The following is a 25187-nucleotide window of genomic DNA, read 5'->3' as shown; positions in this document are numbered from 1 at the left end:
TCGTGTCTTTATGTAAATTATTACAACCATTTAGAACCAGAGTGAAAGACATTGCTGCTTTCCAGGCTGATGATTTGTATTTGTGTTTGCCTTACAAACATACATTTCACTACTTCACCCAGTTGCTTTAGTACTTTGAACTGTAGAGCTGCAGATGGTGTAAGACGTTCACATGACAGCTTTTAAACTTGACAATAATGACCTGCTATGCATGGTCAGGTTCACCCCATAGGGTGGCCCTGTTGGGCCCCTTATTGATCCTTACATTATTTGTGAATTCATTGATCTTTACACCATTTTTTAAACTAAACACCAACATTCTGTGGTAACAGCTGATCACGTTCGGACATTTGTTTCTTACATGATGTGACTTGAACCACCAAACGCTGATCTCAGTATAAACTAAAGTTAAGGTCCTGCAAGTCTTTTGTGAGTCCCTCTACAAGACCGGGGCCACAGCATGGAGAATGGTGGACATGACATGGTTAATTATTCTATTCATGTGGCACAAATTTCCAACAAATTAGCAGTTAATCAGATTATGTGGAGTGAAATGATATGGAATAAGCGTGGCACTTCAGGGGCCCATAGGGGGCTGGTCTGACAGGTTGGTAATTTATCCTCGTTGTTACGTGACCATCCATCCAAACTGAAGGTAAAATCTGTTTTTCTATGAATGTTTTTAATGGGCAGCATCCTTTCTACTGTTTAGGCTACATGGTACAAACACTGACAGGAAATAGATGTTTTATATCATGAATACTTTTAAATGTAGTGAAACTGCAGCTTGACTGCATGAAACAACATGTAAATAATGAGATTAAATGTGTGATAACAGGAAGTGCTTGTGACAGACGTGTCACTTCCTGTCACTGGTGTCTGTGCTGGATTTAACCCTTTTATTACTGCTTATTTACTTTATGTGTGTTCATCCAGAAACAGAAAAGCAAAGGCCAGTTTGAATTTTCTGTCTGAGTGCACTTGTCTATTCTTATTACGCTATAAAATATCCAGATTTTACGAGGCCACATTTGTTTCAACAAAGTGAGATGTTAGGTTTTAGTACTTGATAAACTGTTGATTTTTTTAGTTCACTTCTTAAGTCTGTGTATATAACAGCAGGAATTTGAGGCTGAAAGCAAATTACCAAATGAAAAATGCCATATTTTAATTTACTGTCCTTACACAATAAATAATTGTTTAAGGTTCCCTTAAATGTGCTGCGTGATTATACTTGTGAATTAGTTTATTAACTAAGAAATGTATGGAGCAGGATATTTTACAATTAAAAAATACATTTTGACCTTAGAATCATGCTCCTGTTTTACACCATATATTTTGCATCCATACATATTAATTTCTTGTACAGGCTGACATACAGGATACCAATATGAAATAAACTAACATCAACCAGGTCAATTTAACCATCAGGTTCTAGTTTATAATTCCCTCACTGGTCACATTTCCACCAATGTCAGAACCTTTTTTCCTTTTTGTGAAATAGGGTTTTGTGAGAGGAACACGAGGTGTAAATGTCATCTCAGGAACATGCAGCGCATACAGACAAACTGATACCGACATGTACACAGACATCCCCAGTCTCATCACAGAGGACAGGAGAGACGAAACCCTGAGGATAATGGGCAGAGAGCGCTGTGTGTCTGCTTTCATTCTGGCAGCAAGAGAAGAAATAAGAGTTAAGACACTAAGGAGACACATTCTTCAAGTAGACAGATCGCTTCTACAAATACATGCGGTCCCCTGTGGAGGGCCATGCTCCTCAGAGGAGACGCTTCTCTAAAGATATTCGCTCGGATTTACTAGAACATCAGAGGCAAGAGGAAGAGGGGAGCAATAACCACTCTCATAAACCTGTCTTTACTTTAGAGTATTGACTAGAATAAACTCACAGCGCCGCCACAGCAACAGGCAGCATTCAGTGATGCAGAGTCTTGGGATTTCTCTCAGCATGGGCAGCCTACTTAGTGATATAACACACTCCTCCAAACCCTTGAGAATGAGTATAATTAGAGCCTATTGTATATGAGTCATTGAGAAAGTGGGTAATTTATTTGCAAGAGGAATGATATGCCAACTACGGGTCATCTTTCCCTGCATCCTCCTTTAATAGAGGCGCTGATCATCGCTTTGTTAATGAAGCATCAATGATTGCCAGTGCATTTTTGATGATTTTTTCGGAGTTAGAAAAGCTGCTGTTAGGGACAAAACACCACCAATTTACTCATTTTCCACTCACCACTCAATAAAGTGAAGCCTATGATCTGTCAGGGCAGGGCTGTAATTACCATCCATTTCAACAAAAATCTAGAAACTTGGCAATCAGCAGCAGACACCATGGACCATTACAACCACAGCTTATATAGTGTTCTACTATAAAGTTTTCTGAATTTTCAATAATCACTCATTCATGGCTGAGGGTCTCTGCAATCAGATTTACTTGTGGCCACTGGCTGAAGCAATCAAGTCCATTCCACTGCGATCTGCACAGTCAGGTCTGTAGACCAGGAAATAACAAATGCAGCACAGGTGGTAGGAAATGTACAGGCAGGAAATCATGCAAAGTAAAATAGAGCAAAAACCTTGAAGTAGAACAAAGAGTTACAGTGAGTTCAGGTGATTTGGGAAAATGGGATACTGGGGTCTTAAACCCATGATAGGGAAGCATTTATGTAACACGCGTAATCACGGAACAACTCGCATTCAACCTGGCAGCTCATACACCTGTAAAATCCAACGGGACATGAACGCAGCATAAACCCAGCAGATATATTTTCAGCCTTGTTTGTGACGAGTCTGTGAGTGATGACCGTTCACAGTGTAGCTGAAGCTGAAACAGGACTTGTTGGCCACAATCAGGAGATTTTGCATACGGGTGGGAAAAATGACTCCAATACAATCAGCAAATCCTCCACACAGATGACATGCAGTCACCCAAGACAGCTAAAGATTCAAAACAGAGCTAAAAATCCACCATGAACATCTTTAAGCAACACAAGCTAAACTTCTAGAGTGGTCCTCGATGTATCTCAGAACTTGAAGTGATCTGCAAAGAAGGATGGCTTTCGAAATCCAAAACAGAACGGCTAAAAAAGTACAAAAAACATTTGCAAGCAGATGTCGGCCAAAGGAAGGTGTTCCTAATTACTGGCCTCGTAGGGTGCCCAAACATTTGCACAAGGCACAATTACTGTTTTTTTCTGCTTTCAAGGTCATGAAATCAGAACCAACAGTTGAGTAATATTTGAAGAAAGGCTGTACTGTACGGCTGTTTCTTGTTAGTCATCAGGTGACACAAACACACACACACATATATATATATATATATATATATATATATATATATATGCTTATAAGTGAGTCCGCTGGGAAGCCTGCACTACACATGCACAGTGAGTTGTGTTTATGTGTTGCATGCATGCACACTGCTAAATAAAAGTATCTCACAAAGAATCAAATGTAAAAGCATGTCAATGATGGACTCCTTTGATAATGCCAGTACGCACCAGGCCCAGCACACCACAGGTGGACAAAACTACCTTCAAATGCTTCTACTTTTAATCAGTGGTTAGAATCAGCAGGCCGATATATCAGCCCGGTCGCCACGACGACGTGTGCTCCTCACTGCAGCCACTGAGCCTGAAGGTGAGAGATCAGGTCCACAGATCATCAATCTGTCTGGAGCTGTGAATCTTCTTCACGTTTGCTCCAAGGTCAGGCTGTACAGTCCTGAAATACACTCCACTTCAGGACACAGTCCTTGAGTTGGTAGATTCATCATCAGTAACCCCAGAGCAGGCCAGCAGACAGCCCCATTGAACCGCTCCCCAATGAGCAGCCACATCAGGTCTACGTATAGGGCTGACTTCTAGTGCACGGTGCTTCTTTGAGGGCAACACTTTAGGGAAGATGCCCCAGAAAAGTTGCTGAGCTCATCCCCAAGTAGAAAGAGCTGTTGTTAACTGGACTCTTATATACAGACCTGGTTTACAAAAATGAAGAGTCTCCCATGGGTTTTTCAAAGTGTTGAAAGAAGGCAGCGACGGCAGAGGGCCAGGAGAACAAATATACTCTCTCTGCACGTAAAGGTACTTAGCGTGGATGTTTTCCACAGGGAGAATTATGGAGTCCCAGTTTCACAGTATCTGTGGACTGATCTGACTTTGCTTCAAGTGTAGCGCAGCAAAGAAGACAAATCAGACGTAATTCCTGCACTATCTTGACAAACGAGCCGTTCTTACCAGGACGTAATGGTCTCTAAAATGAGCCTTGTGCCACTGCGCACATTAATGAGAAGCTTGGCTTTAGTGTGTGTTCTCCTTCTATGTGTGTGTTTGTTTGGATGCACACAGTCCCAGACATGGAGCTCCGCCACAGGGACCATGCAGCTGCAGACAGTGGCTCTGCTGTGTTCAGTGGACAACAGGCTCTCTGTCCTTTGCACTGAGTAGCCCTCTCACCTTCCTCCTCTCCTAACCGCCTTCACTTCCTTCCTCTTTCCTCACCTTCTTCATTCCTCCACCTCTTACCTTCTATCACTATTACTTTGTTCCTTTAGTGTGTATTCTGCCTCCCTTTCTGCAGCAACCTCACTCTGTCCATCCTCATGTTTTCTGTAAACTCTGATAATGACAATATACGGTCTTGCTTCCCTGCTTTCGTTTTCTCTCAGCAGCATGCTGCTATGTCGTTGCGATAGGGGTTTAAATCCTCCAGCACGGCCCGCCAGCACCGCTGCAGCTACCCAGTGGGCCGGAATAAATCCAGGAGCCTCCAGTCTTGCCTCTGAATGGGCCCACGCCCCTGAAATCGAGCCCAGAACAAAACCCCCACCCGCATCAATCCGGCAGCAATGAACCCAAAAGGCCTTCCTCTGGGAGGTTTAGCTTCCCTCCTCCCTCGCCTTCACAAAGGATGATTTCAGCTGCCTAATCAACTAGAAAAAAACTTGTGCCCTCCTCCCAATTCCTGTTACAACCACTTCTCCTCCTCCTCCTCCTCCTCCTCCTCCTCCTCCTCCTCACAAATTTCACATGCCAGTGATTTTGTTTTTCATAACATGAAGGGAGAGGGTGATTGCTCTGAACAACATTTTCTCCCCAGCATATTTGAAATGTCAACATCATTAAGACCAACTGTCAAAGTTAGTGACAGTGAAAGGGCCCCTACCTACCTACCTAATCATTATAACCTCACGGCAAGTCTTTAGAAAAAATCTGGGGAAAAAGGTTGTTTTTCTGTCAAAGCTCTACAGGCGTGCGTTCCCCCTCCTCCTGCATCGGCGAGGGCTCCAACACCTGTGGTAATGATCTCAGTGACAGAATCAGGCAATTACTGGACATTTTTATTCACGCCCCCGGCTAGGTCAGAACTCACACACCGACACACACCCACACTTTGCTGAGTCCTTCTTCTTTTCTGCAGCAGACACTTAGTCAGAGTTTGGGCAGAACAAACAGCACTGGTGCCCTCTGGCAAAACCCACCACCAACATCCCTCTGAGCCCCGGGGTGTTGTGTTGCACCAGCAAAAGTTAGAGGTCAGTCCTGACTCAGGTGTCCAGTGGTCCTGTGAGCTCCACAGAAACATGGCTTTATGTCTAGGATTCAAAGCTGGAGGAAACACAGGGGAAGAGAAGATCGCAACACACACTGTATGTAAGGTTATGGCTTCAAACAACAGCTAGGCAGGTGTATGTGGGGCTATGATGCTGTTAGCTGATAAGAATTATACTCCATCCTTAACTGACTACTGCTAGTGGGGATTAATAGCAGAGTTAGCAGCATTTAGCACAAACAAAGTGAAAATAACTATAGTAACAATCATATCTGCAGCAGCAGAGTGTTCACTTTGGCACCCCATGCTGATTCAGTTTTAATCTTTGGACAAAAACATGCATTAGTTTGCATCAAATTTTAGATTTTTGTGAGTTGTGGTCAGAAAAATGTTTTTTTTGTTTGTTTGTTTTTTTCAAATAATGTGTCAGTTTATCTAAATTGAACATTATTTAGTTTTTGTTCAATAACAGAAAATGTAATAATAATATTAATGTAAATAGTTCATCATGGGCTGCAAGGTGACGCGGTGATTAGCATTGTTGCCTCGCAGCAAGAAGGTCGCCGGTTGGCGTCCCGGTGAGGACACCCGGGATCTTCCTGCGTGGAGTCTCCATGTTCTCCCCGTGCAGCGTGGGTTCTCTCCGGGTTCTCCGGCTTCCTCCCACAGTCCAGAAACATGCTGAGGTTAATTGGTGATTGTAAATTGTCTGTAGGTGTGAATGTGAGTGTGCTTGGTTGTCTGTCTCTAAGTGTAGCCCTGTGATAGACTGGTTACCTGTCCAGGTGAACCTGCCTTCACCCTGAGTCAGCTGGGATAGACTCCGCCCCCCATGACCCTGGTGAGGATTAAGCGGTGTATAGATAATGGATGGATGGATCTTACTTTAAAAAATCTTTTTTTTATCGAGTGTTTGTTTCATCATGAAGAAACAGTCTCTGCAAAGTTGTGATGGGATTTTTCCCCTCTCTTTTTATGTTGGCAAAAATATTGATCAAAAGAGTAATCAGCAGATTAATCAATAATCAGTTATTTAGTTCCATAGTCGGATTACTAACAAGCAGCAGTAGAAGTATTAGTGGCAGCATCAGTAACATAATTAGAAACACTGCCAGTAGATGTAGTACTGACATTAAGCAGTAGAACTTATAGTTATAGTGTTAGTAATAGCAATAGCACTGGTACTGCAGGGCATCAGTATTTAAAGAAGAAGTAGTGCTAGTATTAGGCAGAGAAGGGAAATAATTAGCAGCATTATCACAATAATTAGTAGGAGCATTTGGACTGTGTTAACAGCAGCATTAGGGAGAGTCACAGCAGATATTAGTGCAGCATTGCAGTGATAGTGGTGCTAGAAGTCCTTTCACTGCCATTTACCAAATCTGAGTTAAACACATTGTTTACACTAGAACATCTGAAAGTGTACACTTTTCCTCGTCCCTTAGCACGTCTGTCACCATTTGTGTGTCGGTCTGCACTTCCTCTGATGGCTTTGAGGTAAGTTTTGTTGCAGGACATTCCCACATCTGTGCAACAGTCAGTAGTGCAGTAGGTGGGCTATTCCAGCATGCCTCTGGCCCAGTTCAGCCCAAACTAATCAACTTAATTAGGCAGGAGACCGCTTAGGTAAGGATTTACAGTAAACTGCCTCTAAATGTGTTGGCCAACCCAAGGAGTGGACAAACTTGTTAGCATTCACTCACATGGTGAAGGACGGTTGCAGAACCCCCCAAAGCAACCCCACCTACTCTGTGTCCAGCCAACTGGCCACACAAAACCTTGTGTTGGCGATTCGACTTATGCTCTCCCTTGTTTGCCTGTACAGACTCACCCTGGCTTGTACCGTAATCCCTCTCCAGCAGATTTTTAATTAAACACAGACACCACATGCGAGTCAAAGACGGCACCCTGGCAAGGCAAGGACGCAGAGGCCTGTACTGGTGTGCAACAGAGCTTGTTAGCCAAAGTCTACGTCTTTCTCTGAAGACAGAAGAAAAAAGACCTGTCACTTCCAACAGGATTCTTGATCTACGCCCTCGGTTAATTGCTCCACCCTCCCTAAATGCACTCATGCATGGACAGACGGAGGACAAGACACATTCACACACAAACAGTGTTTAAGCCAACTGTTCCTGTCCTTGGCCACAGCGTCAAAAATGAAGACATAAGTGACTCTATTATTATCAAGAGAGAACACTTTGTGGAAAGCGTTTCCTCTCTCCTCTGCCCCCTCCCTCTCTCTGTCCATGATTGGCAGCTTTAATTAACAACAGGTCGTCCATCCTGGCACAAAGTGGGTGACAGAGTTGGCGAATGGTGGCGGGGGTGTGGGTATGGGGGAGGTGAAGTGGAGATATGAAAACAATGCATAGCCTACTTTTGTGTGCATATAATTAGAGATGTCTGGGACTCGCTGCAGAAGCGCGTGGGCGTGGCTGCTCAGATTCAGGCAGAAGCAATTTATGTGCAAACCGTCCCTTAGGAATGACAATGACAAACATGTCATACATTGTTCTGCATATGCATTCCTCTCCTCCACCAACCACATCAGGGTCGCTGTAGCCCCTCCCTGCACTGAACAGGCTACTGACAGCTTAAAACTGCCTACTTGTTAAATACATGGCATATAATATGTATAGAAGTGGCAAAGAATCAAAAGCCAGGGAGCAAATTTGCACAACTAAAAGTAAAAAATGACCTCTGGCAGCTGAGTCAGGAGATTTTACTGAGCTCTTGCTTTAAGGCTGGAGAGCAGCCTTTACCTGCCGTGTCTCTCACCATCTGATTCTCAGTCCAGGCTCTTCAACATTTATATGGTCCACACGTATACCTTTAACACATTGTGCTGACAACACCAAACATTACTCAGTGTGACTATAAATTAATGGACTTAAAGACTTGCCTCCAGGACAGTGCTTCCTGGATCTCAATAAAAACAGAATCCTAAAGTTATGTTAATTCAGTTCATGGCGCTTACAGCAAGCCAATGATTTATGTTCAGTAATATGAAATAGCACATAAGACTAGGGATGGTAAATGGGCCACAAGTGGGGAGTTAGGGAAGTCATGGGAACTGATGCTTTGCTACTAAATAAAACGAATCTTTTCACAATAAAAGGAGGATGTTGAGCAGCAGCAGGGAAAGGAGCAAAACTCACATCAAAGTCCTGACAAGCAGACTAGAAGAGTATTGAATGGTTCATTTAGCATCCTCAAAGCACTCCACAATGTTCTGACATCATTTGTAGATTATATCTAACACACCTAGCTAATTTATTATTTTTTTAAATCCTTTTTTCATATTATCAGCAGCTTAGTAGGAAAAAGTAATATTCTACCTTTGATATATTTTTGTTTTGCTTTAAACTCTAATATCTGTTTTTATTGCTTGAAGTTTTTTCCCTTTTTTAAGTGCTGATGTTGAAAGGCCATTATTTCATTGTTTGTTGTTTTTGCAGTGGTATCAACACTGGTATAAGAATGATAGAATGTTAGTGATGCCAGTTACCAAGTTTCTGACTGACATGTCTTGAATTGCTGCTCATTCTTCATGTGTGTACACGTGTTCTTGAAATTGTTATTAACTGTTATCTCCATGTTTTCATTATGATCTGCTTTTCTCTGCTCTAAACCACTTCTGATCAAGTGCACTGCATTTGAAATGATCCAGAAATAAAGCTGAGTTGAGAGCAGCTGAGAGCTCTTGTACATACAGTGCATTTGATTTAACAAATGGACAGGTACATGACTTTGCTGATATTCCCTTTTATTAAAACTTTAAGCCCATCAACACTGTCTGTAGGAGCCGTGGGAGCGATGGCCAGAAAAACACTTTAGAGATTCACTGAAGAGATTTACTGGCCCTAAATGTTGTTTAGAAGCATCTCTTCCCTGATGACAGTTAGATTTTAGATTAACACTGAATATTGTGGGAATATGATCAGTGTTGTCCTAATAAAAGCCTCTTCTCCTGAGAAATGCAGTGGCTAAGCCCTACTTTAACCCTCAACAGTTTAAGTGACTAATTAAATCTGAATATTAATTTTATTTACCTTTAGAGAATTATTGCAACTTGAGGTTTAATTTAATATTGTATAAAACCAGCAATAAACCAGCAGCACGATCCGTCCTGAAATGTGGGACCATCTTCAACCAACTTACATCAGATTAGCCTCATGAGAAACCAGTTTCCTACACAGAGTCCAAAGCCAGCGCTCCGCCTGTGGGATTGAATTTTCTTTAGTTTCATAATACATTAACACCAGCAAAGAACTTCCACATGAAACAGAGAAAAACATCAACCAGTGTGGCCGTTTGATGGCCAGCTTTCTGCTGCTCTCATCACTTTCTAGGTCAATATACAGGAGGCTGTACTCACAAACAACATATGTCAACTGCTGCCTTATGCAAGGACAAACAAAGTAGATCTGTTTTTAATGTCTACTCAGGTCATCCCAGCATCATCCCTCCATGTCTGGGCCAGCCTCATCATCCTCTCATGCCCTATTATTATTGTGTATGGGCGTGGTGACCCCGGCCACACAACCATCTGCCCAGACGCTATTGATGCTGGGATTAGGGGTGTAGGCCAGGAGGGCACAGCCACACACATGTTCAGTGGCTGATCTGGAGACACCTCCCCCGGGTCACTTTCAGCTCATGCAGGCCTGCTGGATCAGACGATGGAGGGAGGATGAAAGGTGATGCGCAGGGATGTGGCACAGACAGAATCTCAAGCACCAGCTGATTTCCATGCTGTTTTCTCCAAATACATTCAATCAATGTAATCAATAATGCCCCTACTCCCCTTCTGTACTCCACATGCTCCTCTCTTCTCGCCTTCCTTCACTACACTCTCTGCCTCTTTTTCTACACCTCCACCTGAGTTCCAGTATCTTAACTTGAGGGTCTTGCTTATTGAATCAGTGATTCAGGTCCTCCTGAAACGTCAGGCTTATAAAAAGCACAACATCACTTTCTGGCCACTGGCGGCGACATATCTCATAAAACAGAATGAGGATTTTACAGGAATATGCCTCCAATCATCCTTGACTAGGCTACGTGCTCCTCTGTGAATGCAAAGATGGTACAACCTGCTCATTCCCATGCAGGGCATGATCCGTCAGCTCCTTGCTCATGAATGTAATCCCTTACGTTTATCTGTCTAAGTTCAGAGGCCACGGCGGGCTGCAGCCCACAGTACTCACTACTGATGCATGTGGCGTTTGGAAGGCAAACACAGCAGATGCTGGTCCAGGTGCCACCACGTCTTATAGCTGCCAAAATACTGAGATCATCTGAATCACTGTTGTGAGCACTTCTTACAGAAGTCAGAGGGAAGACAGAAAGTAGAGCTGAACAATTAATCAATTTTAAATCAATCACAGTTTGGAATGATGCAATTTACAAACCGCAAGCTGCAATTTAGGACATACATTATGCAGCATGTCTGGCCAGAGTTTAAACTGTCATGTTGAATGGTTTTAGGAAGGGTTCTACAAAATTCATGTTGTCATCCTTGTGTGACAGTCACACTTCTGATGGTGTCTCATGTGGAAATGCTCCAACACATGTACTAGATCTATTGCACAGTGAATACTGAACTGCAAGTAGACTTTAAAAGTGTATATGTAAAATCAAGTTGCAATATTTGTCAGAAAAATTGCAGTTTGAAATTGCAAATATTTAACCAATGCATGTGATTCAGCCCCAATACAAAGAAAAAAGAGAGAGATGTAATAAAAAATGTGCATGCCAAGTTATTTCTAAAAGAGGAAGAGGAAGGACAGATGGGTTGTGAGGCAAGGGGGCGAAGATGAGGAGGCAAGCCATTACCACTGCCGGGGTTAAAGGTTCGATTCTCAGCGGGAACGCCTACACTTGATGTGTTTATTAATTACATTTTGAAATATGTTCATCGAGGGAAGTTTCACACTTTGTGCTAAAAACTGACACAGTTCCTCCCAATCACAGCTAGACCTGCTTGGTGTGAAGGTGTCAGCATGCTCCAACCAAAGTGCCTGTCAGATCACTGCAGCGTCTGAAACACCACAACTTCCTGACATCAGAACTGAAGGGGCGGCGTTATGCCACTTTTAAAAATTTTACTAAACCCACAATCTGAGAAGCATGCTGATTTCACGCAGTGGCTGTCCAGGTGTATGGCGGGAAGGAAGGTAAGCAGAACTACATCATTCTAGTCTTACTACACAACATACATGCTTTCACACTGTCCAGAGTGTGAATCATTGCCCCCAGCATGCAATGCATCGATTCAATACTCCACTGTTTTTGGTATCAGTCCTGACATCTGAGTCAGTATAGATATCCGATAGATAGATGGATAGATGGATAGATGGATGGATAGATGGATAGATGGATAGATGGATAGATGGATAGATAGATAGATGGATAGATAGATAGATAGATATGCACCGTTGCCTCGCACCTAGAAGGTCGCCGGGTAGCATCCCGGTGAGGGATTTTTGTGCGTAATTGGTGATTGTAAATTGTCCGTAGGTGTGAATGTGAGTGTGCTTGGTTGTCTGTCTCTAAGTGTAGCCCTGTGATAGATTGGTTACCTGTCCAGGTGAACCTGCCTTCACCCTGAGTCAGCTGGGATAAACTCAGCCCCCCATGACCCTAGTGAGGATGAAGCGGTGTATAGATAATGGATGGATGGATGGATGGATGTTTATATATGTAAACATGGAACAGTCCCAGTGACTTCCACAGGTGAGGTGTACAAATGGCTTTTAAGAATGGTATCAGTTCAGAACTAACAATTATCAGATACCCTGAGTTAAGGTATCAGGAAAGAACTAGCAGGCTTTGTAAATTCCAGTGGTCTTCTTGAAGGACTACTGTCTCCTTCAGACAATGTGGTTCAACAACATGACAAACTCCCAGCCATGCAGCAGCTGCACAGGAAAGTTTGGGTCTATGTGCTCATCAGAATCTGTAAAATACTTGCAGTTGGAGGGTAGAGTATTACTCATCACTTCCCTCACTTCCCCAGCCTGCACCGTGGGGCTCTGACGCTGCACCGTATACGAATACAATGTAAGATGAAATGGAAAAGAACAGTGAGACAAAAACTGGCATCAATCCAACTTTACTTAGAGAAGAGGGAAGTGGAGAAGTCGGTGACGAGGACGTCCCACAGTGATAGCAGACACACAGGTGTTGCTGCTCATGCTGCAGAACCTCCCCTGCTGTGCACAGGAGGGTCACTGCTACCCTTGACAGGGGTGAGCCGGCACTGCCGCAGTGCCCTTGTTCACTCCGGTGAGGGGCATGTCACCTTATTTATTTAATAAATTGACTTTTTTTTCTTGCAAGTTTCCCTCTAACTTTTAATATCTCTTGTGCGCCACGGGGACACTCAGAGGCCCACAGGTTTGATAACTCTAAACGCCTACTTTTTAAAGTGTAATATCTACAGCTACCTTGGGACCTACACACCCCGGGTCTTGCTCCATATCAGTGGTCTTTTTATTTTTTTGGTATCTTAAAAAAATGGGTGAGATATGAGGAGGAGTGAGTTTGTAGCTTGGCAGTTAATCTAACTTGAGTTTATCAGCACTGTGGTCTTCTACATTAATGACACGGGGGACTAAACATGTGAGCCAGAGAGGGAAAACTCTGGGAGATAAGGAGTTGAAGAGGAGGTAGCAGAGCTGAAAAGAAATAGCTTTTGGCATCATGCAGTTATTTTTCCCCAGAAGCTGCAGAGAGGAAAGGAAGCGAGAGGAATGCTATTCCCGCAGTTTGGCCCCCGATGTCATCTCAATCTAAAGTGACACTTGCTGACAGCACCACCACAAAATCATCTTGTGGATGAACTCTGACCCAATCTGCTGAATCTGCTGGTCCGACTTCTCACGCTGCTGCGATAACGGAGCGACAGCTTCTCCTCTGCTGCCAGCGCCACGACTGGCATCAAAACGTCATCAGAGGTGACAGGTGCGACCACAGGTTTCATGGCTGGGAGCAGCCTGGACAATTGGTTCTGCAGAACCGCCGTGTAAACACACCGTCGGTTAGGCAGCACAAGCCATGGAGGAATATTCATAAAGATTATTCATGGTTGGCTGTTAGCGGCACTGACAAATCCTGGAGGTAATGGCAGCAGCAGCTGAATCTGACAGAGAGCAGTGCTGGACTAAATGGACAGCCAGCCATCAGCACTGAACAGCCATGCTCCTGCATATCTCATCCCTGTGCACACGTCATCCCACAACCACAATCGTCTGGACTCTATGCCATTAATCTTACCTGCCTCCCAACAAGTTGGCCATGTCTGTATGCTTTAAGCAAATGTTTCCTGAACCACAGGGTAAATTATCCTTGAAAGGAAAAATCCTTCCTCAAACACTTGGCGCTGTTATCTATCATCAATCTGTGATGCTGAGAGCTTCCAGGGCTTAAATTTTGATGAGGCGCTCTAATTTACTTTTCTGGTGTACTCACTTTCCCTCAAACTGCCTTCTTTTTGTAGGTCTGGGTATCATTTTAATTTGTGGTACAAATATCAAAATGAACAGCGTATGATACTGAAAAAACTATATGTAAAAACAAACAACCAAACACATGCATTTCCCCCAAGAAGCACTGACACTCAGTGATACAGACTAAATTTGGTCAGTACGAAAAACACAGTCAGCATTTAATAATCAGCTCTTCTTCTAATTGGACTGTGAACAACCGCTGACACTATAACACCACAGCCTAACAAAACACACTGTGGACTATCTGCTGTCCTGTGCTGTGTTTGGAGTTAGAAAACAACAAATCCATCAACATTATCATGTACTAAAAGGAACTGATGTATGTCAGTCAGTCACTGCCTTTCTTTCTCATATATTTTTTCATTTTTGAGCCCAAACAGTAAAAATTCCAGCTTCAGACATTCAGAGGATTTTTCTTTCTTCTGTTCGTCTTATGAAAAATTACATAGAAAACAAGACCAATGGATTAATCAAGAGAAAAATCTGCACATTAATCAATGAAAACAACGGCACATTGCAACCCTAATGATGGTAATATTAAAACTGCACACCACATTTTCATCCGGATTTCTACAGTTCCATTTTGGAGCCCTGTTTCTATTTTAAAAAATAAAGATTACATTTGGTGTTTTTCTTCCAAAAGAAGAAGTGAACCTTTGTTCCAATGTGGCTTTATGTTGAGCCATTTTGTTTTGAACTTAGCCTCTAAATTCTAAATCTATTTTATCCTCAAGGACCGTGTCATTTTTCTGGTAATGGCATTGATGAGCACATTTTTGGAATCATAACATCCCTCCTCCTATTTGGACATCCACTGACTGCATGGACAATTTGAAAAAAACATTTTTATAAATACTGCACATTAAACAGAGTTTAGGCAGTTTAGACATACAGACTTTTTGTGTCAGCACTCCTCCTCACTATATTCTCATACTAAGTAGTCTTAATATTTAGGACAAAATCACAGTATGTACCACCGAAGCAGCACAAAGGCCCAGGAACATAAGGTGCATTACGACCAACTGTTACCTAACAGTGCTGAAGCGTTTAAGGTGAGTTTGTTTAACTTCATTCCTTCAGATTTGACAAGATAAGTGCACCTGTCTGGCTTGATGATATTTCCTTTCTTGAGGCAGTTTGAGGAATTAAGAGACACTTTCACTGACATGAAATGTAGTCAAGCTTTTCAGAGACAGATATTGTTGTCAGTACGATTTCTTTGCCTTAATCGGGTAAGCTGCCAATGTGGCTGCTTTCAAAGCATCATCTCCTCTCTCAATGCTCAGTGGACGATTTGAGCCATGATCTGTGTCAGACAGTGAGCTCTCAGACTGAAGACAAGACGGCCTGAAGGGCTTCACAGAAGGGATCTCAGGTAAAGGGAGCTTTATTCTAATTTGCTAAAAAGTAAACTGATGTCTGACTATCATCTGAGGTTACAAAGTCTGGATGCCTTAAACCACTTGGCTTTTGTTGCCCAACAACAGGTCAGTCCCCTGAGACTCTACAAAACTCCACAACATGCACATTCCACCTGCTTCTGAAGTGTTTATGGTATGTGAATTTATTCTACTCAACTACTTTACTGATTTCATCGAGCACATCGTTACGTAGCCTGTTGTATGAAATAGATGGAATGTGAGCTGTGTAAGCAATGAAATGAATCACTAAGAAAAGATTGAGCAACAGCAATCAAAACCCCAGCAGCTTCCTTTGAAGTCATCTAAAATGAACAACAACACATTCACTCGATATCGATGTCTAAAAGTGAGCAAATTAACTTTATTGTCTAAGTATGTTTAGCGATCAGCTTGACAGGCAGCACGGCGCCTGCTGGCATTATTCCATCTGCTCAGTAATGATTTGTTGTCAATGGGAGGAAAAACAACACATTCAAACACCTGGAGAGCTGAAGCCGGTCCTGGTTCTCTCCACAAAGACGCCTGGCGGGTCCAGGCCAAAGCAGGCTGCCGGTGCTGTCAGCTCCATTAACAAGCGTGGTGCTGACAGGCACACGTGAGCAGCAGCAGCAGCCACACTCATAGATTAATGTCAGAAGGATCACACAAAGCGTGATAATAGTCGGGGATGATCTGATTGCTGCAGCCACAAACGACCAACATGTGGTTTCCCAACAGAGGCCGTACTGACAGTAACCCGATTAAATTCATCAAGAAAATCAAATGCAACTCATTTGTTTGCCAGCGCCAGACAAGATACTTAACTGGAAATGTAACATCACTTTACTAACTACTGAACTGCAAAAGGCATTTCTTTACTGTCATGACTTGGTCCAGCTCAGTCACGACTGCCTTTAAAGACACAATGAACAAGAATACATTCGTTTTTGTTTTTCTTCTTTTATTTCTTGTTCAATCCAAAACATGGAAGTACTTTTATATGAAAATCCTTCCTCTTCTTGTAAAACCTAAAAATATTTGAATGACTCATCTTGAACTCAGAGCCAGTTACATACAAACAAATGTGATCTGGTGTGACTGGCTGATGCTGTGAATCATGTCAAAGAGCTTCTGACCATTCTTAGGAAGTTAAGAGAGGAACAACAGAGTTATATGTGGTGTGGTTTTATATCACAGGTGGCAAAAATTTTGTTTATTACTAAACATGCATGACATTGGAAAAAAACTAGGGATGGACTGATACCTCTTTTTGATTTCCGATACTGACACTTCAACTTTGAGTATCTGCCGATACCGATACCGATACCATCTCTCCTCCTGAACTTTTTTGGAAATACCTTATTTGCATGGATACATTTGTTTAAGATGCTTTATCAGAAGCCTCATACTATTAAAGCACAGACTTTGCTTTTCTAAGAAAGGAAAAAACAGCCAAAAGCATGTCTCACAGTGAAACTGTAGCTGCTTTATCTGAGCTGCAGTCAGACTACAGTGTGCACTCAGAGCCATTCACATATTTAGAACAGATCACAATGACACAGCAACATTAAGCTGCAATTTAAAGGTTCAATTACCAAAACTTGATATTAAATAATAGTACCACTAATAGCCGCTCTGGGCTCTGCGCATGAGCAGTAGTAAATGAGGCCGGAAACGTAGTGACGTGCTGCGGGATGGGATCCAATAGGAAGGTTGTGTGTGCAGAGCCGGAGAGCCCCGTACAGGCTGCTGGTAGAGGGCTGCACGGAGAGGCTGGACTCTCTGCTACGGCCGGAGAAGTGCACGGCTTCTAGTTCAGGGTGTTTTAAAGGGTGATTTCACTCAAAATGTACTTCCAATTTAAAAATAAAATATTTAAGAAGAGTATTTTAACCCCTTACTGCTCCCACGGCCCGCCGGCGGGACGTGACCACTTTCCAAACACATTACAGCCAGATGTGCGCATGCTCCACAATCACGTTTCCCGACAACATACACATCAAAGGAAAGCTCAGAGTCTCCTCTTTCCGATGATATAAACCTTTTTGACCTGCAGCAGCCACAGCGTTGACACAAAGAGCTTTTTGTACAGAAAAGCAACATGTTAAAATCCGAGTTTTCTTACTTTTGAAGGCTCTCTGCAGCTCAAACATCGCTCATTCCTCACCAGCTTGGTCTCATTCTGTCCCGTAAAATAATTCGGTCCGTAAAACGTATTAGATCCTCAAAGGCACAAACTCTGCAGTAATGTCTTCCCAGCTTGAGATCAGCTCCGGCTGTTTTATTCATTTCTTCTGGTAAAATCAGCCTGAATCTATTTCAGATCGCGCTGAAAGCGCTACAGGCAGCTAGACGGACGGCTCAGCTTTTGATTGACACCTAGTTTGGCCAATCGGAGGGCTTTGGGGGTGAGTGACAGCCTGAAGGGCCAATGGAGTGTCTCAGACAGTCAACCCGGTCCGCACAAGTCCCACCCTTGTAGATTGGACCAGTTACCACTGTGAAGTAAATCATCCGGTACCGTAATTTCGTCCAGTATCGGCCCGGTACCGATACCCAGTATCGGATCGGCGCATCTCTAGAAAAAACTGGCATTGAAATATTTTGTTTAGTATGAAAAAATAATTAATCATCTTAGGATGATTTTGGTGGTGTTACAGAGGTGCACATCTTCATAGAAAATGAAAAAAAATATTTTGAAAAAGCTGAATAATTTTGGAGCCTTTATCCTGAGGTGTGACACTGGCAAAGACATCTGAAATAGTTTTCTTTTGGTTTTTTTGGTCTGGAATGCATCCAGTAATGGCTTTGCACTGGCTTTGTGATGCTGAGTTGTATCAAACAAATTGATTGTGCTGCTTTTGTGTGGTGGCAGCAGCTGGAAGACATGCTGACAGAGACGTTTTTGGTCAACATCATCTTTTCTGTGGCGAAAATGTTTCTGTATACCTGATGCTGTGTTTCTTTCACAGCCACTCATCCCTTTCAGTGCTTCTTTCCTTAGTGTGTACAGTCTGCTATATCAAGAGCTATATAGAGCTCCTTATGAAAGTGTAAGCCACACCCACTTTTAGCCGTCCTATCACGTGTTGGGGATATAATTTGAATCTTTCAATAAAGACACTCCAGCTTCTGTTTCGCTGACCTGAAACTCCAACGTCACCATGCGTAGAAATAGAAAATGAATCACTGTAGTGTCAGGGGCAGCTAGCCCTGATGCCACCTCCCAAGTTCCTATTAAAGTCCTACAACCAGACCTCCAGCACCAACAACTAAATATGTGATCATATGATTAAACACAACAGTATTTATTCAGACCCCTCCATGAGACAGGGCCAGATACTGAGCTCGCTCATACTGCAGGGCTTCGCTGATACTGTATTTTATTTCATCACATTTTCAGCCAATAACAAAGTCAAAACAGTTCAGATAAACCTGTGGGTTTTTCTGGGCCCCTCATATTCTAATGTCCACATTACGTAGTTGGTAAGCCAGTCAGCTGAGCCTTTGAGGATAAATGCAGCAGGATGTCCAAACCTGAAGCCTCTTAAAGTAGCTTCATTAATGGGCTATGTACCCGGCTAAAGCCAAGCTGTGAACAACTTCTTAAAATGATTGTGTGAGTGCTAATGTTAGACTTTATCTAGATGCAGCTGTCAGCAATAGTGGCTGTGAAGCCATTCTGCAAACAAAAGGAACTGTGGCTCTGTACAAAGATCTGGTCACAATTCACATCATGTCTAACTGGGAAGTACATGTTGGACACATTCTCCAACTCAGTTATCACTCCAATGCCAACAAAACGCAAAATAATACAGCATTATTCAGACTATTACTCTAATCCTTTGCTACTTGTTACTGACGAAAATCATATTCCCTTAATGCGTAATGAGCTGCAGCGCAAAACTGTAGACAGCTGATGACAAGTGAAGATACATGACACTGACAGATAGATGGAGCAGGAGGAGCTGGGCTTCAGCTCAGACAGGCACAATAAAATCTGTGGACGGCGACGCTGCATTTCACCACATTTCCACTTCCATGGAGAAAATTGCCTCCAGTAGCACAACAGCAGCCCTGACTCCTCCCTCCTGATAAGAGGAAATCATTTTGAGATAAACAGAAGTAATCACACCGCAGCTATATGCGTATAACGCCACTGAAGTTTGCCAAGTCTCTGAGCCATTCACAAGCCTGAGAACTTCCAAAAGCCCATCAAGTCTTCCACCGTGATGATTAAAACTAAAATTCTGTCAAACACCTTTGCAAGTTTGCTTTAGCCACGCTGCCAGTAAAAGCCATCGAGATGAACAGAGTGACTGAGACTAACAGCCAAGGCAATTAAAATTTCTCAAAAGCCATCAAAGTGCTGGAATATCGGGGAGGAAAGGCCTTATTGACTTCCACCTCAGCCGGGCCTGCTCCGCTCTCACAGGCTGCTCTGGCTGATTGAATGTGTCTACGCATTGATGCTTGACCCATCCATTTAAATGAAAGAAAAATAGCCTCCTGTTGGCTGTTTGTAATATGTAATCCATCTGATGCTTTAATGTGTTCTTCAGAAAGGTGAGGAGTGAAGCATGGTCTGCACTTTATCACTTCCATCTGGTCATTTTTATCCATTTCCAACTAACAGCATTAATTTCTCTTCAGCCAAACAGACAATTAAAGACCAATTGTTGAGCGTGTTGCTTCAGAAATGTCGTCCGACAGCTTTGAAAGCTTGTAACTGGCTGGTAAACGCTGTGGATGGGTTATACTAATAGATATCTGCAGCGTTTCCTCCTTTGTGAGAACTGGCGTTGAACAGTCCTTCTTCCTTTGCCATCTCATTATCATGAGCTATAATTACAGTGTACTCATTTTCTTGAACAACGTGTAGCCATTATGCAATTCACCATTGTTCTATTAAAGAATCTGGTGTTATTTCCTCCAGAACAACCACATTTCATCATTGCCTTTTGTGTGAGCACACGCTCCATTTTCTCCATTTACAGCCTTCACATTTGCCCCAGGAGAGCTGTGTGTGTGTGTCAGGCTATTTTCTGTTGGATTAACACTGAGCTGGATCCACACCGCTACACACCGAGGACCCCCGCACTACATCCTCCCAGTAGACCATGAAGGCCCACCTTCTCGTGTCAGCGCCCATTTTCAGTGTGGTCTTTTCAAGCTTACCTCCTTCTGACCCCAGTTTCAGGCTGTTTGGAGCTGCGTGTCAGCGCCGCTCAGTGTAGTGAAGTTTGCTCACGTGGTTTCATTTCAAGATGAAATTACCTCCTTGCTCTGGCTCCTGTGAGCCCCAACTAACAGGAGCCAGGTGCGTTTAAACAACATGCCAGGTTTCACCTCAGCAATCACACATCTTGTAGGTGAAGCAATGGAGCTGAGGTAAGAGAACTCCAAACACACAGCAGCTCCACTTTGATACTGAGGAATTTGCCTGAAAACAGCAGAAACACAAAGCGAGGGAGCACCTCCTCATGTTTTTCCCAATAAACATTAAAGCTGCATGGCATTACTTGTTGGCAGCTCCAAAAGGCAGGGGAAGGGAAATGTTAAAACTACAGCACCTGTAAATCTGACAACAAACTGCAAGGCCCAGTCTTGATGATGAACACATAGAGTTGTTTGTGGAACCTCAGTGCCTTTAAATGTGTTCACAGCAACAGATTCAACGTCAGGAGTTGTCACTGAACCATAGCAGCCCAGAGTTTGCTTCCAACTTAGGACCTGAGCTGCATTTTATTCCCAATCATCTTCTCCCTTCAATCAGGTTTTATATCCAATAAACACATAAAATGTCCCAAAATGTGTTTCAAACAGAAAAGCTGCATTTGATCAGTTGTTTTCCATTCACTTCATGGATCACTGCAACCTAAACCAGCTTTAATACTAAACACGCATTTGACAAGTCGATGAGTGTCAACTGATGCACTTTGTGCTTATTAACATTTATCTGATATTCTCTGCTCAAATCAAGATTTTAGTTCAGTTTTAAACATGTCATTTGAAGGGCAAACTAAAATATAAAGTTAGGTGTTAATACCAATAAAAACAACAGCCAGCCCTATCTGAGGAGACTAAAGAGCTGACGAAGCAGTTCTGGTTTTACTGACGAGATCTGCAATGATTTGTCAATTAGGTGACTGTAAGTTGTTTTAACTCGTTTAATGATGTCGTCTTTTTTATCAGATAAATTACAAAGTTTTCAATCTTCAATGAAGCTTAAACTGAATATTTTGGTCTTGAACTCACATTGGAAGAAGACATCTGGGATACTGGAGCAAATGGGATTTATTATAATTTCCTGACATTTTATGTAGGAGTCATGTGATGTGGTTTTTCAGGGCTGATGTCGATACAGAATATTAGTAATCAAAGAGATCAATAACAGATATTTGGAACCAATAAAGATTTGCAGTAAAATTAAAATATTCATGTCAAAAGTTTAGGATAGGCTGTTACTCATGATGCACAACCAATCAACATGTTCATATTGGTTGCATCAAGCCAAAGTATTTTATTTTATTTTTTAATTAACTTATTTTATTGGAAATCAGTTTAGATATCTAACAACATCTCGTCAATCTGAAAAATGCTTAATATCCGATCCAATAATCAGCCGAAACTACACAACGTATGTATTTAATTAGCTGTTTGTTAGCAATAATTTCAACAAACAAAAATAGACAGATTCATAAATCCTAAAAACTGCTTTCAGTAGCAGTCCTGCCACTACTACTGGTAAGATACCGTACTTTAACAAATATAAATATATCAAAACAAAAGAAGCCATGAAAGAACTTTGCAGAGATGTAATCCACACAATCTGGATTTTAATCAGAAAAAAATGTGGTCAAAGAAAAGATTTTGATTCTGACCAGATATTCAGTAGTTCAGTGTCAGTATTAATAGCAGTAAAGAGAAGTACATAGGACTAACTCTGTCTTTACCGATTATTTCTGTGTGGAATCATTTGTCATCAGTTTCTGTTTTTGTTGGCAGAAAAATTCTTCCAACAAATGAAGTGAATTCATGCCATGACTACTGAGACAGTCTCCTCTGTTGTTCCATGGAGGCTCATGAAACAGGTGGCTTGCTACAATAAATCTTGCCCACAGAATCCACTTGATCCTGGAGAGCAGGGAGTGGCTCAGTGCACGTCTGTTCAGCAACTGCCGTGGGTTGTCGTGTAACTGATACCATGTACCAGAGTATTTATAACACAGCTACAACGCTCACACGAGTGGCAGTGCGGTCTCAAGGAAAGTCAAATGGCACTTTCACTTGAGACAAACTCGACACGGGTGTGACCAGAGGCGTCTTTTTTCTAATCGTATTCCAAAACATTCCTCAGAAGATACGGTTCGGAGGCCTTTTGATATCTTCCCCATTGCTACGGCCATTCAAATGTAAAACTAGCCACAGGCAAAGTGCAGAGGATTTGAACTCTCGTCTCAGATAGGCTCTGTGGATTTCAGGTATTATGGCTGAAAATCTCAGTTTTCCTCTCTGAGAACGCTTCAAAACTGTCTGTTAGAGTTTGAGTGATACAAACAAAGGATATGTGGATCAGCTGTCAGTGCAGTTATTTGGGGCACAACACTGACATTACTAATTCATCTTTTCTTCTCCTGCTTTATTGCAACAGAAATCACACTTCTCCTGATTTCTGCAAATCCAGAACAGCTCAGAGGACTGACTAAGCAACTAACTGAACCGGCCGACTACATCATGCTCTGCATCAGTAACACAGTCATGCAGGATGTTCCAGCAGTGCTATTAACATGCAGGCATGTTAGCAGCACATTTCATATACATCAGCAATAACTCATGCAAACAGGGAAGACTTAATCACTGAGATGGAATTTAAATGTTCTAGGATGACACACTAGAGGAGAAAACAGTGTTGCTCCACACTGAAGCCTGAACAATGAGAACATGACAGTGACCGTGAAGATGCTGAACAGACTGGACACACATGGAGAGAGAAAGCTGGTGTGTGTTCAACATCCAGATCATGAATCCACTCTTATCTTCAGGCTGATTTTTACAGTTTTGCTCATCTGATCGTAAAAAACTGGAGATGCTCTGAGAAAGTCTCACTCACACTAGACCTGGTGATGAAATGATGCTGTGAGGATCAGGCAGTGCCACATTCAATGCCCACTGGAATATTTCACAGAGAAAGTTCTCAGCACTGAAGCCAACAGCAGCAGATGTGAACAGCTGAACATCCGACACAACTTTTTAAGTTGGGCAACAACAGACAGAGCAAAAAAAACTAAACAACAACAATTCTGACTTCAACATATATGACTGAGCAGCAGAGAGACTTTCAGACTTTAAACCCTGACAGCCAACTTTCAACCAGCAGCTCTCCGTGTGCGGAGCTTCACGGCTGCGTCTCGTCAAATTCAAGCAACGCTTCTCCTGTTTTTACCTGTTGGTCCTTCCATGCTGTCTGCGTAGATCCGGACGGTCAGCATCAGTAGCAGTGCTGCTGAATACATGTTGGCAGGAGAAGAGATAAAGTCCGTCTTGTCTTGTCAGAAGAAGCAAATCCTAGAGAAAACTCCAGCAGCGGCAGCAGCGGCAGAACTGGAGAGAAGTTGTGCGCTGAGCTCCATGCGCGTCCGGCCGCTCTGCTGCCTCCTCAGCCCGCACAGGGAGCATCTATCTGCAGCTAGAGCTTCAAAAAGAGCCCCGTTCCTGTAACGGCTCCGCTACTTTCCTTCTCTTTTTTTGCTTTCTTTTTTTTTCATTCTGTTTTTTTTACTTTGTGCTGTCAGACGAGCGAGGGGGACGCAGGAATGCGGGTCAGCTGCGCCTCCATGTGGTCAGGAGGTGAATCTCACCTCTGATCCGTTATCTGCACGAAACCAATCAGTGTTTTATGGAAGGTTATTTCCACACGTAAAAGAAAAAAATACATGTCATGCTATTCAGAATACGTATGTAAGTGAGCATCCAGATTTAATTTTGTTTTTTATATTAAAAGCCAGAATTCTGAATAAGAAAGCCAAAATTATGCATTAAAAAAGCAACGAGATGGATTTAATATAAAAAAAAATTAAGTTACATAAGGATAAAAGTCCTAATTATAAGACAAATGTCAAAAATATGAGATGAATATCAAAAGTATGACATAAAAAAGCCTCCATTCTGAATTAGATGGAATCAAAGTGATGAGATAAATGTTCTGAGCTGTGAAGTCCAAACCATGAAATGATTGATGTACATCTCTCAATTTATGTCAGACAGTCAAGATGAAAAGCCTAAATGCTGAATTTGAAAGCCAAAATCATGTGTTCAAATGAGATAAATATCAAAACTGTTCCCTATAAAGTCCAAAGCATGAGGTACGTTTCACATATACAAGATAAAAGAGCATCGCTTTGTTTCTCACCATGCTTTTCTTTTCTTGTTCTTTTTCCTGCAGTGGCAGAAGCAGACCTTCAACATTTCTACACACATTATTAAACATCCAGTCAGAGACCACACTGTCACTTCAGAGGGGACATTTTTCCTCAGTGTTCCCTTTTAAGTGCATTTTTGGCTTCCAAAGAGTCTCATTGCTGCTTGGCTCTTGGTCTCCATTATTATGCTCAGATTAAATTCTGACTCACTTCTTGCTGAGGTATTTAGGCAGTAACACCTTGCCAAAGGCGAGCAGTGTCTGCACTCAGCGGTGGTATAT

At 42.4% G+C, this 25187-nt stretch overlaps 1 protein-coding gene across 1 annotated transcript in view; it reads right to left on the bottom strand.

Moving 5' to 3' along the window:
- LOC103363633 (protein tyrosine phosphatase receptor type U) overlaps positions 1-24116 on the bottom strand; it is a 198886-nt gene extending 174770 nt beyond the window's left edge. The window contains exon 1 of the mRNA XM_008290464.1: positions 23931-24116. Coding sequence (XP_008288686.1) covers positions 23931-24000 — 70 coding nt within the window. The 5' untranslated portion in view covers positions 24001-24116. The remainder of the gene's footprint in view (positions 1-23930) is intronic.
- Between the last annotated feature and the right edge of the window lie 1071 nt (positions 24117-25187).

The sequence above is a fragment of the Stegastes partitus genome, unplaced genomic scaffold (assembly GCF_000690725.1).
Source record: "Stegastes partitus isolate 25-593 unplaced genomic scaffold, Stegastes_partitus-1.0.2 Scaffold675, whole genome shotgun sequence".
Taxonomy (NCBI): Eukaryota; Metazoa; Chordata; class Actinopteri; family Pomacentridae; genus Stegastes; species Stegastes partitus.
The sequence above is the reverse complement of the archived record's forward strand: the minus strand, read 5'-3'. Positions and strand labels throughout refer to the sequence as shown.